At 51.7% G+C, this 17,316-nt stretch overlaps 1 protein-coding gene across 3 annotated transcripts in view; it reads right to left on the reverse strand.

The window, feature by feature from the left end:
* Positions 1-17,316, reverse strand: part of ADD2 (adducin 2) — a 95,920-nt gene that overhangs the window by 12,289 nt on the left and 66,315 nt on the right. For all 3 annotated transcript variants that reach the window (XM_037127274.2, XM_037127273.2, XM_037127275.2), the window contains exons 5-13: positions 16,416-16,567; positions 15,923-16,003; positions 12,542-12,691; positions 10,999-11,142; positions 8,994-9,092; positions 4,243-4,419; positions 2,493-2,750; positions 1,565-1,684; positions 649-738 (exon numbers count right to left, since the gene is read on the reverse strand). In XM_037127274.2, coding sequence (XP_036983169.2) covers positions 649-738; positions 1,565-1,684; positions 2,493-2,750; positions 4,243-4,419; positions 8,994-9,092; positions 10,999-11,142; positions 12,542-12,691; positions 15,923-16,003; positions 16,416-16,567 — 1,271 coding nt within the window. The remainder of the gene's footprint in view (positions 1-648; positions 739-1,564; positions 1,685-2,492; positions 2,751-4,242; positions 4,420-8,993; positions 9,093-10,998; positions 11,143-12,541; positions 12,692-15,922; positions 16,004-16,415; positions 16,568-17,316) is intronic.

Below are 17,316 nucleotides of genomic sequence, written 5' to 3' on the forward strand. Positions count from 1 at the left end.
ACTGCTGAGGCAGATGCCACACCCACTGCTAGCTTGTGATGGGCAGCAGCTATTTTCAACACGAGCCAGAATTCTGACCTCCCCGCTTTCACTAAGCACAAGACAAACACTGTTCTAACTCAAACATGGAGACGACGACTTTATACTTTCTAACTCTATGCGGATTTGTGTGGGCGAATCCCTGCCCCATCACTGGTGAGAGCACCAGTCCTTATATACACACCATCCCTCTGGGAGCACATGGGCATTGTCCCGAAGCCACAACCTCACGATGCCACATCCACACAGAGGCCAGAAATGCTCAGGGCAGGCAGGCCTGGAGCAGCTGGGAGCTGCCGACCACATTTCTGGGATCCCCACTTTGCAAGATACTAGTAGAGGGCAGAGTGGAGTTCCGTGCAAGAAGCGTAGAAGCCAGCATCACTCCCGGGGCCGGCCGGGCAGCTGCTGCCCCACCCCGTGCCCACAGGGTGTGATTAGACACTGTCCCTGGTCCTCACAGCATCTGTTTTGCAGCAAAGCACCAGCACCCAAGATCCCAGGGGAGGTGGGCATGAGGACTCAGGGGTCCTGCTGCCCGGCCCCGAGCACTGAAGACCCGGAAGGCAAACTCGTTTCCCCTCCAGACAGGGGCTGCCTCTGCTGTACCGGACTTCGGCTCTTCTCAGCGATGACGCTCGCCAGGAGCTGGGACTGGGGTCCCGCTGACTTCACATCTTGTCGGTTTTGTTCTCGAATCTATGTGGAAAAGGAAGGGGAGAGCAAGCTCAGTGTGCAGAGTCAGGCTGCGGAGTTTGGGAGGGGCATTCCCAGGGCGTACTGGTGTCTAGCGTGGCCTGGGACTTGGTCTAGAAAGTTCCACCAGCGGTAGGAGCCTGTCTCCTCTATTCCTAACACAGTCCGCCCACTGTGACACGGTTTACAACATCAAGTCTCATGGACTCGGAGGAGGTACCCGCAGGAGGTGAAGAGTAAAGGGCATAACGATCCTTGAGGGAGATTCTCAAATTTTAACGTTCCTATGAAGACCCTGAGGGCTTTGTTTAAAATACAGATTCCTGAGGCCATCCCACACCTGCAGAACCCGAATCTCCTGGGGGCAGGTGACCCAGGAATCTGCATGTTAGACAAGCACTGCAGAGGCTCCCTGGACCACACGGTGACACCAATTCTGTGAGTGCATCTGACCAACTGGAGGTGCTCTGCTACAACCTAGGTTTTTAAGGTGACATTAGAAATAGAAGTGAACCTAAAGCAAAGGTAGAGAAATAAATATAAAGGATTTTGAGATCTTGGTCCAAAGGATAATAGTATAAGTAGCATAAAATTCATAAAAACTCAATTTGTGGGCAGGTCTCTTAGACACATCTAATGCCCACAGCAAGCACCCCTCTGTGTCGGAGGGCCCATCAGACGCCGCAAGTCCAGCAGTTGGCACAGAGCTGGGAGCAGAGCCAGGAAACAGTGCTGCCATCAGGGTGTCGGTGAGCCAGGCGTACCCTGCCCCTGCCCACCACCACTCTTGAGGGGAAAGAGAAAGAGAGACAACTAGTTGCCGCCCTACCTTGTTCCGCATGTCCAGCACTTCTTGGGGGTCGGTATAGAGAGGCACGAATTGGTTTGGGTTTTCGATCCGTATTGGCATGCCGCTGCTGGACTTCTCCACCTCGTCAGCCTTCAGCCACTGAACACACACAAGGCCGGGGGGGAGGCAAGAGAATGAGGCCCACGCGTCCTCCCCCGAGCTCTGCCCCACGCCATGGGCCCATCGGCCTTCATGGAAGGTCAGGAAGCCTTATGTTGTGATGTCCCTCTCCCAGAGCAGGATGGGCAACAAATGGCCCAGCTGCCAAAGAAGGCCCCAGGCCAATAGCCATGAAGCACACGTAGGAGTAGGGGTCTGAATCTTGGTAACCAGCACCGACAGGCAGGCAGCCACTCACACTTACGTATGAGATGACTCTATGTTAATTTGCAGGACTTCATTTTTTTATGAAGAGCTATTCTCTTTGGCTGCCAGCTACTTCAGTGTTAATGAAAAATCAGATTAAGTGCCAGAGTGTGAGCGTGGTGGGGAGGACAATGTAGTAGAAATGAATATCCCACCCACCTCCTGGGCCTGCATCAGATATGCAATTCAAGCGTTGGATACCCATCCTTGAACTTGCCAGAATTCCCCTCTAGATGTGGGAGCAAGAGGCAAAAATCAATTGCTCCTCCCTTTTAGGCTGCTGGGTGGGACCTGGTCCAGCCATCCTCTGGACCCAAAAACTCCATGCAGATGTGCAAGATCCAGGTGATCCAAGGCTCCCTGGGCATGAACAGCTGCTCCCAGACACCTGACAGGAAGCCCTGAGCAGGGCTCGTACTGACACACGCCCAGGGCAGACTTATTCTGTCCCCCTGTTTTGAAGCTGCTTAACCCATAAACATAACTAAGCATTTTCCCCCAACCTGGTCTCCCCCAGCTGGGACCCCTCTGCCCGCCTTACGGTGGTCTTGGGCCGGGGGCTGCCCATGCTCCTCTGGACCTCGTCGGCCACGTTGACCCGCAGGTAGGTGTTGGGCGTGTTGAGCCAGCGGGTCTTCTCCTTTTGCTGCTTCTGGGCGTGCTGCCGCAGGGTGGGCACTGGGGTGCCGTCCTCCTCGAACACGAAGGCTGTGACTGTGGCTGGAATCTCCACCTCGCTTTTGTGTTTGGTCTTCTCTTGAACAAAGGGGTAGCGGTACGTGTAGCCTGTTCTGTAGCCCTAAGAAGGACAAAAAGAGAACCACTTCATGTGGGGGAAAGGGCCTGAATGCACCTGCGTGCCCGCCACACACCCACCCACGCACCTCGCCCCCTTCCACCTAACGACGCAGTTTAGACCTAAATCGCCACAGTACAACCTAGAACTGGCTGCTTCCCTGTGTGTTTCTTGGAGCCCGAACCCCTCCCTCCCTCCACCCCAACAAGCCCTCTGATCAGGCTGAGAAAATCCTTATGACCTTATGAAATCCACAGAGCTCCTCACCTAAACACAGCTCCAACTTTCCATCTGGTGCAGTGGTTCTCAGCCCCAGCTGCACATTACAACCATGTGGGAGCTTTAAAAATGCAGATGCCTGGCCCTGGCTGGTGTGGCTCAGTTGGTTGGAGCATCATCCCATAAACTAAAAGGTTGAGGGTTCAATTCCTGGGCACATACCTAGGTTTCAGGTTCCCTGGTCGGGGTGTGTGTGAGAGGCAACCAAATGGTGTCTCTCTCCAACATCGATGTTTCTCTTCCTCCCTCCCTCCCTCCCTTTTCCTCTCTCTAAAATCAATAAGCATGTCCTCCCATGAGGAGGAAAAAGCTGATGTCTGGAGACCTGCCCATTTCGTCGGAGGTGACCTGGTCTGGGCTACAGGAATTTTAAGCTTCCCAGCTGATCCTAACAGTCAGCCTTCCCTTCCTCAACTCCAGGGCATAACTCTTTCTCTCTTAGAGCCCTGAAGTCTGACTCATGAACACCCCTGTCTCCTAAGCAAGACCACGTCCCACAGAGGCGGACCTCACTGCTGCTCAGTGAGAACGAACACTTGGGAATCTTGGCAGCCGACGGAACGATTCTTAGCTCTGCCCCCTTTTCTCTAATCTGTTTTGCTCTTTTTTGGGTAACTAGTAAAATTGGACGTTCTAAATTTCATTTAATGACCACTTGAATCTCTTGCTTTGCAGATTGTTGGCGTTCTCCGTCCACTTTTCTGCTGAGATGCTTTTCACATGGACTTGTGATGTCTCTTTGCAGGACTTGGTCTGTTGCACGCGTTGCATACAGCCCCCCCCCCGCAGTTTGTCTTTCAGCTTGAGTTTTAATGTAACCATATCTGTCAACATTCATCATCATGATTTCAGACTTTCCTGCCACGCTGGACAAGGTCTGCCCCAGCACAAGAGCATCAAAAGTATTGATCTCCATTCTTTAATGCTTGTACGAGTTTATTTTTTATGTTTTAATATTTTTATCCTCACCTGAAGACATGCTTATTGATTTCTAGAGAGAGGGGGAGGGAGGAGGGAGAGGGGAGAGGGGAGAGAAACATCGATGTGAGAGAGACACCAATCGGTTGCCTCTTGTTTGTGCCGACTGGCACGATGAAGCTTTAGTGTTGTAACCATGATGCTGGCAATTCTGATGCCCCCCTCGTGCCTCATAATGACTGGCCCAGGGGCTAAGCCTCAACAGACTGGCCTCGAAGCTCAATGGCAGGAGACTCACCAGGTTGTCCAGCATCCTCATGAGGGCCTCAAATTCGTGTTCCCCCAGTCGGCTCTTCTGCATGGGCCCGAAGGTGCTCCCGGCCCACTGCACGGAGCCCACCTCGTGGGGCCGGCGCTTCTCCTGCTCTAGGAGGATGAGGTTCTCCACTCCCCCAGCACTGGACAGAGCGGACACCTGAGGCAAAGACCAGAGTGTGCACATGTGCATGTGTCACACACGCATCTGTGCACTTACCTAAGTTCACGTGTGTAACGGAGAGTGGGCACAAGGGAGGATTAGAAGCAGAAATGGGCTGGAAAATGGAGCTGTATTCGGCTCTTTCCTCCCAGAGAAAAAGCCCCCCCGCCCACCGCCAAATTTGCTGGGCACGCACCCAGTCGGGGAAAGAGTGATTAGCAGTTTCTTTTCTAATGTCACTTCTCAGAAATGATAGAGGATAAGGCAAGTGTTCAACCTTAAGAATAAAACAATGCAGAGAACTGAAAGTTACCTGGGTTCAGATTGTGGCTTTCTGGGGAAGGTGGGAGAATGGGATTGAAAAGGGGTCTAAAGTCTTGTCTGCAGCATCTTATTTCTTAAGAGGAATAGATCTGAAGCATAAAGGCTGTTAATATTTGTTAAATCTGTGTGGTGGGTAGCAGGTATTTACTGTTATATTATTCTCTTCATTTTGTCGTGTATCTGAAATATCTCCTACTTAAAAACGTCACTTGAGAGAAATAGGAGCGCAGCCCGACGGGCTGGATTCCACGGTGGGGTCCGTCAGTCAAGGAACCTGGAGGGAGGCAGGTGAAATGCTGGTGGTGCGCAGCTGGGCACTGCGTAGGGGCAGCAGCTTTCACCAAGGGACTGAGTGTCTGTCATGCTGTCAAGTCTCCATGGGGAGGCGACAACACAGGTGGTCACAGGCAACAGACTGAACATTAGGGCAAGAGGTGTGTGTGTACAGCAGGCGAGTTTAGAATGATCCTAAAAACATTCGGCAATCGAATTCCCTTATTTTCTAATTCCATGCTCATCTAATATAGTACACTCTCTTTACTCCTCATACCTGCCCCTCAGATATAATTCGTCATGATTTGGCTTCCTGGGCCAAGGTCAGCTACAGAAAGGAGCCGAGCCAGGATTTGTGCGGTGTGTCAATGCACAAACATTGTAATTAGTGTTTGATGGTCCCCGTAAGCCTGCTCATTACAGGGAACAGCTCCTATTATATAAGCCTTCAGAGTTTCAGTTTTTGTGACAGTTGTTTCTGTACTGAAAATGAAAGGATGTAATACTTTAGCTTGCTGACAAACACAGGTCTGAGGACCCCAGACACACCCTGGAGCGTGTTAAATTCACCAGTGTAAGGAATGGCTCCTCTGAGACTTCTGGGAGGTCAGCCAGGCCACCCTCCAAAGGTGACCCTGTCACCCTGTGAAGAAGAGGAAGCTGGAACTCTCATGGTCCACATTCCTTTTATCCAAGACCTGTGTCTGACAGAAGGCTCTATTTTTAACTTAAAAAGATGACGCCACGCCCTGGCAAACAGAGACCTTAGGGATCATTTATTCCATCCTCCCACCAGCAGAAAGAGTCCTTGTCTGATTTCCCCAGGAGGTGATCAGCTCCACGCTTGGCGAGGTGTTCTACTGTCCTGCTGTCCGAGTGCTTGAGGGTCACGGTGGGCTGATGGAGACTGCAGTGAGTCAAGATCTGTGGGTCCCGTCCTGCGCTCTGCTGCCAGGTCTTCTAACCCTGAAGACCCTCATGCCCAGCACTGAGGCCGAGCTCATAGAACTCACCCTTGGAGGCAGTGAATTCCACCTGGCTGATCAATTTACCTAGTTCATCCGGTACCCCCGTCCTGCCCAGGCAGAACTTAAGCCTATGACCTGAAACCCTGAAGAGTGGCCCTGGCCTGTCGGCTGACCTTTGCCACCAACCCTTACTGCCCCGAGAGGCAGTCCAGTGCAGTCCAGTGTTTAGTAACCCAGACTCAGCATCAGGCTGCCTGGGTTTGAATCCTGGCTCTGAATCCTGGCTCTGCCACTTACTTACTGTGTAACTTTGGGCTTTACCTTGCCTGTGCCTCAGTTTTCTCATCTGTAAAATGAAAACAGTATTGCCTACCACATGAGGATTATTGAAGGTAATATTTGTAAAGCTCTTAGAGTAGCTCCTGGTGCATGTGGAATGCTGTATAAATATTTATGACAAATAAATTATAAGGTTTTGCCACCTTACAACTTATTTAAGGAAGGTTGAGAAGCAATATCCTTTGGATGCTGGTCACTCGTGGAGGAGGAGGGAACTGCCCACATCCTTGCAAGAGCTGCCTCCTCCCACCTCCCTCTTCCTCCACTGGTTTCCATGGTAATGGGTAGCAGATGGAAAACTGCCTGAGCTTCTTCCCATCTGCCTGTGAGCAGAACAGAGAGCTACCTCTCTCAGCTGGGGGTGACCCAGTTTCCTGGAACCCCAAACTGATGGGGAGCAAAGAGACCACTGTCCCAAGAGAACAAAACAGGCTCTCAGCCTTGAGTCACTAAAATGACCACGGTCACACTTGCTCGCTTGCCAGAGTCACTGAGGGAGAAAACTAGACCCACGATGGAAAGAGAATTTCGATGCTCGCTATTCAGCTAGAAATGACCTGTCCAGATGCTGGGATCCCAACAGCATCTGCAAACTGCCAGTACCTGGGATCTTCCATGCCTTAAACCTCTGGTCTAACCTTGCTGGGTCTCCTTCCACACCTCCAGCTTCATTTCTCCCTCTAGAAGCCTCTTGCTCCACCAGCTCAAGGAAGCCCCTGGAGCTTTTCTGGGGGTTATCCACCTCCATCGCCTGATGCCTTGTAACCAGATCACATCAAACCAGTCTTGACTGAAAAGAAAGTGACAGCTGGCAGAGCCAAGAGAAGCAGCTGGCTGGCTGTCAGCTCCGCACTTTCATCTCTGTGTTTGCTATGTGGCCATCCTGCCTTCGGCCGAATTGCACACTGCCCATTTCTGAGGCTCTGGAGCCTGGGAGAGACACACCTCACCGTGGGGGGTTACAGGGCCACCTCTCTCCATTCATTCTGGGGCTGTGCTGTCTTTGCAGAGACAAGAACTATTTCTCATGGGAACCTCTTCTCCAGAAGAAAGATAGGAAACTCTAAAAGAGCTCAGATGTGGGGTAGGGAAAGTGGGCAGACCAGAGGCTCTGCCATGTTCTGACACTAGTCAGGGGTCAGCGCTCAGGGCCAGCATCGCTGTTTAGGGGGCAGGGAATGTCAGAAAGGCACTGCTTTGGTCATATTTCACTTTGTCCTGTTCTGACCATTGCAGGGTTTAGAGGACAGTTTCATACCACTTTCTCTAACACCTCTTCATTACTGTTTTAACAACTATCCTCTCAACACATTCCTTTAAAAGCCATCAAGAAAGGAACCACTTGTAGAGACTTCACTACTGATGCTTCTGGAATATAATCCCCTTCCCGGGTACTCCCAAGAGAAAGGCCTTCTTCCTGGGAGTCGTCCTCTCTGCCCAGATCAGCCAGGAGAGGGCAGACGGGGCTGACTCATCTGGAGCAGCTGGACCCTCCTCTGTCCACTGAGCCCCCAAAATACCAACAGCAGTATCTCTCCTTTGTCGGAAAGGCTGTCCTCACAAGGACTCTACAGGCCTCACATCTGCAGCGGAGGAAATCGAGGCTCACAGAGGACGAGTCCCTGACTCGGGGGCACCCAGCCCAGAGCTGGGGCAGATGGAGCCCAGTCAGCTGTGCTGGGCCCCTACTCAGCCCTCCCATCTCACCACACCGAAAGGAGCGTGTCCTTGGCTTATTCAACACCTCCGACCTGATAAAGCTACAGGATTTGTGTCTGACTTCTATTCTCCTTCACCAGCTCCTCTAGGTGTCCCATAACCACAGACACTCACCCCCTTCCTCCACCCCATCGATCAGTGGTTAGGGGAACTTCATGATGGGCTCCCTGTATACCACCTTGGGGTGCCCTGGCGTTCACCTGCCATGTCAGCCCTCCACCTTGCCCGCGCTTCGCTTCTCTTTCTGGACTTCACCATGTTCATGGTCTTTGCAAACTAGCCCCCTCAAAGGAAGGAAGGAAGGAAGGAAGGGAGGGAGGGAGGAAGGAAGGAAGGAAGGAAGGAAGGAAGGAAGGAAGGAAGGAAGGAAGGAAGGAAGGAAGGAAGGAAGGAAGGAAGGAAGGAAGGAGGAGGGAGGAGGGAGGGAGGGAGGGAGGGAGGGAGGGAGGGAGGGAGGGAGGAAGGAAGGAAGGAAGGAAGGAAGGAAGGAAGGAAGGAAGGAAGGAAGGAAGGAAGGAAGGAAGGAAGGGGAAGGGAAGGAAGGGGAAAGGAAACCTGCATGTGTGGTGTCTATAGGCCATTGCCAGGTATAACAGATATACCCCAGGCAATGCATGAGCATGGCAAGAACTTTTATCTGCCCTGTTACAGTTTCTCCTGCTGTCCAACCGATGAGCTCAGACAGCTCCCCACTCTGGCACTGACCCCCTAGAGCTGGGCGTTGGTTGTTAGACAATGGTGATATACTTTGAAACTATGCAACTGCTTCTAAGTGTGAAACTTTAGAAGAATAGGTGGTGCCAAGACAGAGAAATAGGGCTGGGCTTTTAGATGCTAGGCTTACAGGCCTCCCTGAGTCACAGCTAATGGGGCGCAGAGGGGGTGGCCTTTGCCCACAGGCCACTGTCAGCGCCTCCCCCCAGAGTCCCCAGGAACTTGCTCACCTACCTGTACCTCACATGCAGCCTGCAGGTGGAAGATCTTATAAAACGCCTCCTCCACAGTGTCACCCAGAGCAACCACGCCGTGGTTTCTTAGCACCAGGATCTGTGGAGGAGCGAGTGACCAATTAAAACGTAAAGCCTCCCAAACTTCAGTCGGGAGGGAGAGGTTTTCCATGCCCAACCCGGAGCACCCTCCCCGCCAGAAGGAGCCCCTTGTTCCTTCTCTGTATACAACCCCCCCAATGTACTTCACATGTAAAATCACATGTGATTTTAACAACCTTAGAAATGGAAAACATTTTAATACTTTAGACAGACAAAATAGTTTGGTGAATTTCTTTGGGCAATGCCTAGATCTTTAGGCCTTGGAGATCTTAGAAGTGTGACAAACTAGTATTTGTGTTAAAGTAAATGAAATTATTTGGTGTCCATGAGTATCCAACCTCAAAAGCAACTTCTTGCCCCTGTGAGTTGGTCAACCTGGGAGTCAAAACCCAAGGGGGTGGCTCTCTAAGAGGTGACTCTGCAGAAATGGGGGAACCTGTGTCCCTGCTGGCAAGTCACATGACTTCTCTGGGCATCGGCTTTCCTCTGTGTGCACCCAGTGCGGTGTCGGCAGCCGGAAGGTCCAACTGTTCTCTGAAAGAGGTCACGGTGACCATGTAATCTAACTCACTGGTTTTACACCAGAGGAAATGGAAACCTTAAGAAATTAAGAGATTCCCACTATTTAGGGACAGAGTGGGAACTAGAACTCAGGTCGTCTCCCTGTTGATGCAATGTTTGTGGCTTAGCCAGGGGACGGCAGATAAAAGGAGGGAAAACCTGGAAAAGAAGTTATCCCGAGGGCTTGACTCCCCAAGGTCCAGAAGTCAAAACCTCTTGGTTGGTTGTGTCCCCGAGAACTCTCTGAAACTGGCTGGTGCCCAGGTGGGAGCTTGGATGTGGGTTCATGTATCGCACCTTTCCCTGCAGACCTGGGCTGAGGCCTAATCACCACATCCCCTCGGCCAAAAACAGCCGGTTTCCCTCTGAAGTGCCAGAGACATGGAAAGAGACAATGACTCTGTCCCACAAGGGACTTCACAGAAAACAAATGCCCCGTCTTTCAAATTCTTGTAACAGTTCACAGAGGTGAACATCTCATTCCTTCCTGGGCACGGCTCACAAGGCTTCCGAGAATGTTGGGAGGGAGGGGCAGGGGCTTCTCCCCACGTCACAGACGGGAAGACAAGGGCTCTCAGATGGGAGACGGCAGTGCGTGCCTCTCCAGGACGGGGTCAGGTGTCCACCAACCCGGGTTTGGCTCCGACACCTCCTGTATTAAAGCTGGCTGCCCCAATTATGCACTGTCGTAAGATAAGACTTTAGACTTTAACCAACCGATAATGAGATTCGGTTTTTCTCTGTCAAGTTAGGGAGAAAAGTGCCAACACTCAAGTGTGGGGAGGCCACAGAGAAGCAGCGTTGCCCGTTTACTAGATGTTGTGGGGCAGGAGAACAATTCGGCCACGGGACACAAGAATTTTAAAATGTGCGTCCATAAAAATTAACCCTAAGGAAATCATCTCAAGCATATACAGGGATTTAGGTGAAAGGATTCACATCACAGTGCTGTTTATATGAAGAGATAATTTGGGGAAAAAAGCCCTTCCACTGTCCAATCATAAAGGACGGTTTGGGTAAATGGCGGTATAGCCATTCATGCAATGAGATAAAATTTAATTCTTTAAAATAGTGATGCAGAAAATATTTCATAACATACAAAGGTATTTCCTGTATGTTGCTAAGGGAGAAAAGGAGAATATATTTTATGATCCTAATTTTATAAATACATATGAATATATTTGGGTGTGTGTACCAGAATCTCAAGGTAGTATGACAGAGAATTTTATTTTATTATTTTTATTCATGATTTCCAAACATCATCTAATGAGCATGTGTCACTTGTGACGTCAGCTTTTAACAATCCCTCCCTAAAACATCTTCCCAGAACAGCTGAGCCAAACCTTGCAGGTGGGTCCAAGGCACTTCTGCAGGTTGATCCGATCTGCTTCCTGCTCCATTTCGCCATTGAAGTCATAATAGGCCATGTCTCCCACCAGCAAGGCATTGTGGGAGACAGGCAGGAGGCCCCACTTCATGGCTGACACCTTCGGTGAGACAGCAGAATGGTTAGCACCGGCAGCTTCCAGCGCCTTTCCTCTGAGTGGCATGGTCAAGTTCTACTCTAGGGATGAGTGTGGGGACCAAGCACGAAACAGGCACCCCCCTCCACTCTCTTCCACCTGGCCGGGCTCTTGCTTTCTGGCTGCTTCCACCACTGTCCTTCCATCACAGTTTTCACAGCAGCTGTGCCAATATATCACCTTCTAAAATTGCTGCAAAGAATGCACTGCAGAGACCTATTTATTGCTGCTGCCAGCCGCCTGCTGTGCTCTTGCCCTAGGACTCTGGGAAGAGGTGGGGGCGGTGGAGTTGGCAGCAGGCTGGGGTAGAGCAGGGCCTGGGGTCCCCTGGGGTGGGCTGGTGGAGGCTTTCAGCCTTGAGGTCAGTGCAGAAACAGCCAGGACTCCTCACTTGACCAGGGAGGCCCATTGTGAAACCCCATTTTACCAGCAATGAAGCAATCAATGAGGGTACCTAGTGTAACCTTCGTGGCCCATGCCCTGCCTTTTATTAAAAGCAAGGAGAGGTTTAGAGGAGCCTCTTGGCCTCTTTCACTCATTTCACCCCGTGAGTAAGCCCAGGCTCTGCACACTTGGCACAAAGGCATCATCCACTCTTGGTCCAAATTCTGCAAGGTCACAATGCTCACAATGCGTGTGCTTTGCTGAGGAAACCACAGGCCAGTGACAAACCTGCTCTGCCCCGTAAGTGTGTGGTCTGGGGGGGTGTGATGGGGTGCAGTGGAGACGACCAGAACTTGTTGTCTGCTGTCTTTCCAATTAATGTTGCCATGTCTTAGGTGTGTGTAGACAAATTAGCAGAGACCATGAGGGGACAACCTGCTCCTTGGGGAGGAAGAGTCTTTATTCTACTTTCTCTCAGATTTCCTTGCCCCCATCTCCAGGTCTCAGCCCACCTGGGCTGTGAGAAGTGGGCAAGTCCAGGTTCTCAACATCTATCCAGATCCCTTCTCACCAAAGCCTGGGCTGGGGGAGGGGGGTGGCACCAGCCCTTGGCCTAATAAGCCCTCCCCAAGTAGGGAAACTGAGGAGGGGCCATCACCCAGGTAAGCGGTGCTGGTCTGTGTATGTGGCAGGGTGGGGGACTCGGTGGGACAGCCGTTCCACATCCCCACCTTCTCTTCCTAAACCAAGGCTTCTGTAGTTAGAGCTAAGTAGAGATGGTTAGGGTCCCTGCATTGGGCATTTCTTCTCCTCACTTTAGCATGAGTTCCAGGAAACCTTCCAGAATGGTTTAAATAATGAGACTCTCACTGGCTTGGGGGTCTTATATCTTTGCTCAGGGGGAATCTCAGAGAAGCAGTAACGTGGGGCTGCTGCTGGGCTCAGCGGGGGACGTGCTGGCCGAGCAGCCGACACTCACCGCTGCCGTGGCCGGCGTGTGCAGGTGGATGATGCAGCGCACGTCAGGTCTGGCTGCGTAGATGGCCGAGTGCAGAAAGAAGCCCGTGGTGTCCACTGGGAAGCAGCTGCTGCCCTTCTCCACCACCTCTCCCAGGATGTTCACCTTGATCTGGGCCAGAGAAGAAGAGAGACTTATGGCCACCGGACACTAACTCCCCTACCCAGAGGTGGGCCAGCACACAGCTACCAACTGGCACTCATTTCTTCATCCCACCCAGCGGTGGCTATGCTTGGGGTTGGGGGACAAAGAGCCCCAGACTCAGTGAGTGCTCAGGCTAAGGGGGGACACGGGGTTGAATTCAGCATGAAAAATGCTGCAGCAGAGTTCCTCAAACTTTAGTGTGCATAAGAACCACCTGGAGATCCTGCCAAATGCAGATGCTGATTCAGTAGGCCAAGAATGGGCCCGAGAGCCTACATTTCTAACAAGATCCCAAGGATCGCCCAGGCTGCTGGTCCACGGACTACACTCTGAGCAGCAAGGTGCTGGAATAGAGTCATTCATAGAACTGTCTAAAAGCGGATGGGAGGAGTCTTTAACCCTGGTAAAACACCCATTTTACCCCAGGTAGGTTTTAAAGGACAAGTAGAAAGTATTCACTGGTTTATAACATGCTTTTGACTCCAAGGGGCTACTAGGTGTAATGGCTAAAGCTCACACACTCATGTGTGAGTGCCTGTGTGAGCGGGTGAGTGTGCATGCATGCACAGCTGCTGCTGGCTCTGACTGGCCTGGCCCACAGTGAGGCAGTGGTGTCCCCTGCGTCACCACAGAGAAGGTCGCGTTTGACAATGACACAGCAAGACAAAATACGGCTCCTTAACCATCTCTAAGCACAGAAAAAACAGCACTGGACAAGCACAGAAACGAGTGACACACCACTCCCAGCCCACAGGAGACGCTGGAGCTTCTCCCCGACGGCCGCTCCAGCCCCGCTCCATTCCCCTCGCTGAGCCCTGCCCTCCCCACCTTCAGAATCTGACAGTGTACTGGCCAAGGCAGCACCCCCTCCTCAGAACACCCCCAAATCATCAACACAACCCAAATCCTGAAACGAGTGCCCTCCTAATGTGCCCCCTGGTCTGCAGGGTGCAATCAACCTGCTGCTGGTAGTTAACCTTATTCATTAACAACAGGTGTTCCCTGGCATTATTAACAAGCTACATTTTAGTTTCTAAAAATCACAACAGCTTTGGCCCTTAAAACTGTACCACCATGACATTCTCAATGCAGCCCACCGGGCAGTGCCACACTGCCCACCACCCCAGCCAGACGGCCCAGCGGGCAAGGTGGCACCAAAGGAAGGGGCTTGCTAATGACATCGCTGGTTTAGGGGGGAGCACCAAATCCCCTCTTACAAAGTTCTATTGGAAGTGAATTTTGCAGAATGAACATGACTTCAAAGCGGCTGACCCCTGGACGTGGCAGCAACTCTCCCACCTCAGAGACCTTAAATCTGTGAGTGTCTGGCGCTGACCCCTGCTTTCCCTTCAGCCCAGCGCCCCCACTCCCTCAGAGTTTCCTCTCTGGGATGGCCTCTCTCTGATCTCACACAATCCTCATCTCAGCCTTGTATGTGTGATCTGTTGTCACTTAAGATTCTCTACAGCCACTGTGTCATATAGTGCCTTTTGGTCCAAATGAGAACAGTCCCCTCTTGAGGACAGCACAGGCGCACGGGGCTCGGTGTGCAGATGCTTCTATAGAGCAAATGTGAAAAAGAAGCCCAGCACCAGAACATGCTTAGCACAGGTTGGTTTCCACACACACACACCCCACCAGCCAGGCTCCCTTGTGCAGTGCACAAGTACACACGCCCCGACCATCTCATGCCCTTGACCCTCAGACCTGTATCTCTAAGTCATATCTCTTCTGAACATAGGACAACCAAATGCCAACTGACTTCCTTCCTGAATATCCCACCAGTTCCTCAAATTCAGTCCCACACCCCCAACCCAAATGACGGCCAGGCGCACTAAGGCTGCCGGCCCAGAATTTCTGGCTGGCTGACTGTGGTGGCCTCAACCAGGGGCATGACGTCAGTTGCCTCCACACAGTTGTCAGAGGGCACTTTCTACAATGGAAACCAGCTTGCATCACTTGCCTGCTGACAGTGCTTCAGAGGTTTTGCATGTCCAGCAGAATAAATCTCCATAATAGGCCCACAGTGCCCTTTAACATCCGGTCCCTATTACCTTCCCAGCCTCCCCTCCAGACACACTGTGGGAGCCAGACTCAGCACCTGACTGGTCTTCCCAAGTGCACCAGGACCTGGCATGCACTTGATGCATGCTGCCCTCCTGCTGAGGACATGGTCACCTCTGCTCAGCCTTTCCCTGCTGCCCTGGTCTAAGCCTGCTTATCCAGTGAGCTCCTGAGGACTCCACTTCTTCATCACCATTTCAGCCTAGAAGCTCCTCCTTTGCACTTCCTACGGCACCCAGTGAGCCCAGTGCCCCTTCCCTAGGCTCCCCAGCTTCCTTCATCTCCATCACAGCACTCTTCAGTTTGAGTTTAATCACTGATTGCCTCCTCTCATCCTTCCACCCCACCATGCATGCCTGAAAGACAGAGCCTGTGATGTCCTTCTGTCTGGTGTCCCTGTATGACTCTTCCATGACCCCCTTGGGTGGCCCTGGGCAAGTCACTTACCCTCACTGGCCATCAGCATCCTCTCCTGCCTATAAAGTGGCCTGATCTTTAACCTGAGTTCTGGACTAAACATCCAAGTGTGTCTCAAGCCTGGCGGAGGCCCAAAGGTGGCATCTCCTCTCCCAAGTCCAACAGCTGGTACAGGAGTTGATGCCCATGCATCTAAGAAACACTGGGCCTCTTCTGCTTCTAAGATAGTCCTTTCTACTGCTCTCCTCCTTACACCCAGAAATATTTCTTGATTGAAACCAACTTCTGGAAGTTTCTCCCTACCTAAAGGAGCAAGAGAACTTAAAGGGGTCCCAGAAACTCCCGCTAATGGCACTAGACAAGACTTGCATTGCTTTGGGACAAAACATTGGCTGCAGTTCTAATATATCTCCCATTCAGACAGTCCTCCCCACTCCCAGTCTTTGGGGTACAATCCCAGGCTCAGAGGACCAGGCCCGTCTCCTCTCCCTCCTACTGAGCGTGCTGCCTGCACCTCACATTCAGGCTTGTGGTAGCATCGTGCTCTGGGCACTCTGTTTGCTCTGGTGCCCGTGAGTCTTCTTGTCCCACAAGAATGTAAGCTCCAAAGGGGACAGGACAGCAGTGGATAACCTGGAGGTGCCCTATCACTGTAGGAGCACAGGGGTACTGTCATTTCAACAAGGAATGAGCAGTGAGATGCCGGACTGTACTCACCAGGCTGGATGCCGTGACCTCGCTGCAAGAAACTCCCTTAGGGCTAATCAGGAAGTGGTCCTGCTCCTTGCTGACTCTCAACTGGGGGAAAGACACACATTCTCAGTGGTGGGAAAGGGGGTCATTTCCAAGGACATTCTGCTTGAATCTGCTCTTCCCCTGAGTCCACTACGCCCAAATCTTCTCTCAAGAACCTTTATCTCCTCCACCCCAACCCATGGGAGGTAAAGAGAACGTGGCCTTTACTTGGAACTAGAGAAATGGAGCTATAAGAAGAATCTCTTGGTGGTGAAGGGTAGCCATAGAAACAGGATCCAGGAGTTCCCAGCTCCCTATCCAGAGAAACATCCACTGACCAGGTTATCTCAGGTGACTGCAGTGATTAGAAACCTTGGCCAAAGGCCACCAGCAGTGCCATGGCCCTGGCAACAGTCAGGAGCTCTCCCTTCAGATTCTGTGGGGTCCCCACCCCACTCCAAGACACTCTCCTCACCGTGACGTAGGTGTCGCTCAGCTGGGCCCAGCCATAGAGGTCCAGGAGTCGGTAGACGCTGCTGATCTTGCACCGCATGAGCCTCTCCCCCTTGGCCAGGTTCAAGGAGTCGGCTGTGTGGAGGTCATTGATGGGTGTCATCATGGAGAAGTCTGCAGGGGGACAGGGCAGCTCTCAAGATCAGGGACTCCCATCTGCTCCCCCTTCCTTGCCCTAGTCCTCTCCAAATTCTCACCGGCACTACAACTGCAGGAGAGACTTCCACGGGCAGAAAATTCAACATTCTTTCACCTTCAACCAGGAAAAGAAAATTCAAACTTCCTCTGCTTGTTTTGATAAGAATGGCATTGTTTTTGCTCAAAAAAATCACGACAAGGCTTAAGACCGCAGAATGAAGGCTTCTCCGAAGGCCAGGCTTACCATAAATCCTACAGGTAGATGCCACGTAAAAGCAAGAATAAGTTTCTGAGTGGAAATTTGGGTATATTTCATCAGTTAGTTTTCATGAAGAAGTTGCTAATCATCAGATCTGCTATTCCCATACTGTTTTAACTCATGGGATAGGGCTTTTTCTCTGATTTGGAAACAGGGCAGATGGAATGTCAGGTCAGACAGGAAGTAAATTCTGCAACTTTTGCTGACAAGCCATAAACTTCCAGAAGTCAGCGTGGCTGTGGTTGGCTGGAGGGCACCCGGCCTCAGCAAGCCTCATCTGCTCCTCTCTGGATGTGAGTCTCTTGGGCCATTACGGATTCTCTTTGGGAATTTGGGGGGCTGGGGTAGGGATTTGGAAATGAACCCAGAGTGTTTGAAAGCCGTGTCCTTGGGGCACCCAAAGGGTCTAGGAGTTGATGACAAGACTGCCCCATGAGCCGTGATGATTCAGCCTGCAGGCCTGGAA

The sequence above is a fragment of the Artibeus jamaicensis genome, unplaced genomic scaffold (genome assembly GCF_021234435.1).
Source record: "Artibeus jamaicensis isolate MK-2021 breed Jamaican fruit bat unplaced genomic scaffold, CSHL_Jam_final contig_3174, whole genome shotgun sequence".
NCBI classification, from domain to species: Eukaryota; Metazoa; Chordata; class Mammalia; order Chiroptera; family Phyllostomidae; genus Artibeus; species Artibeus jamaicensis.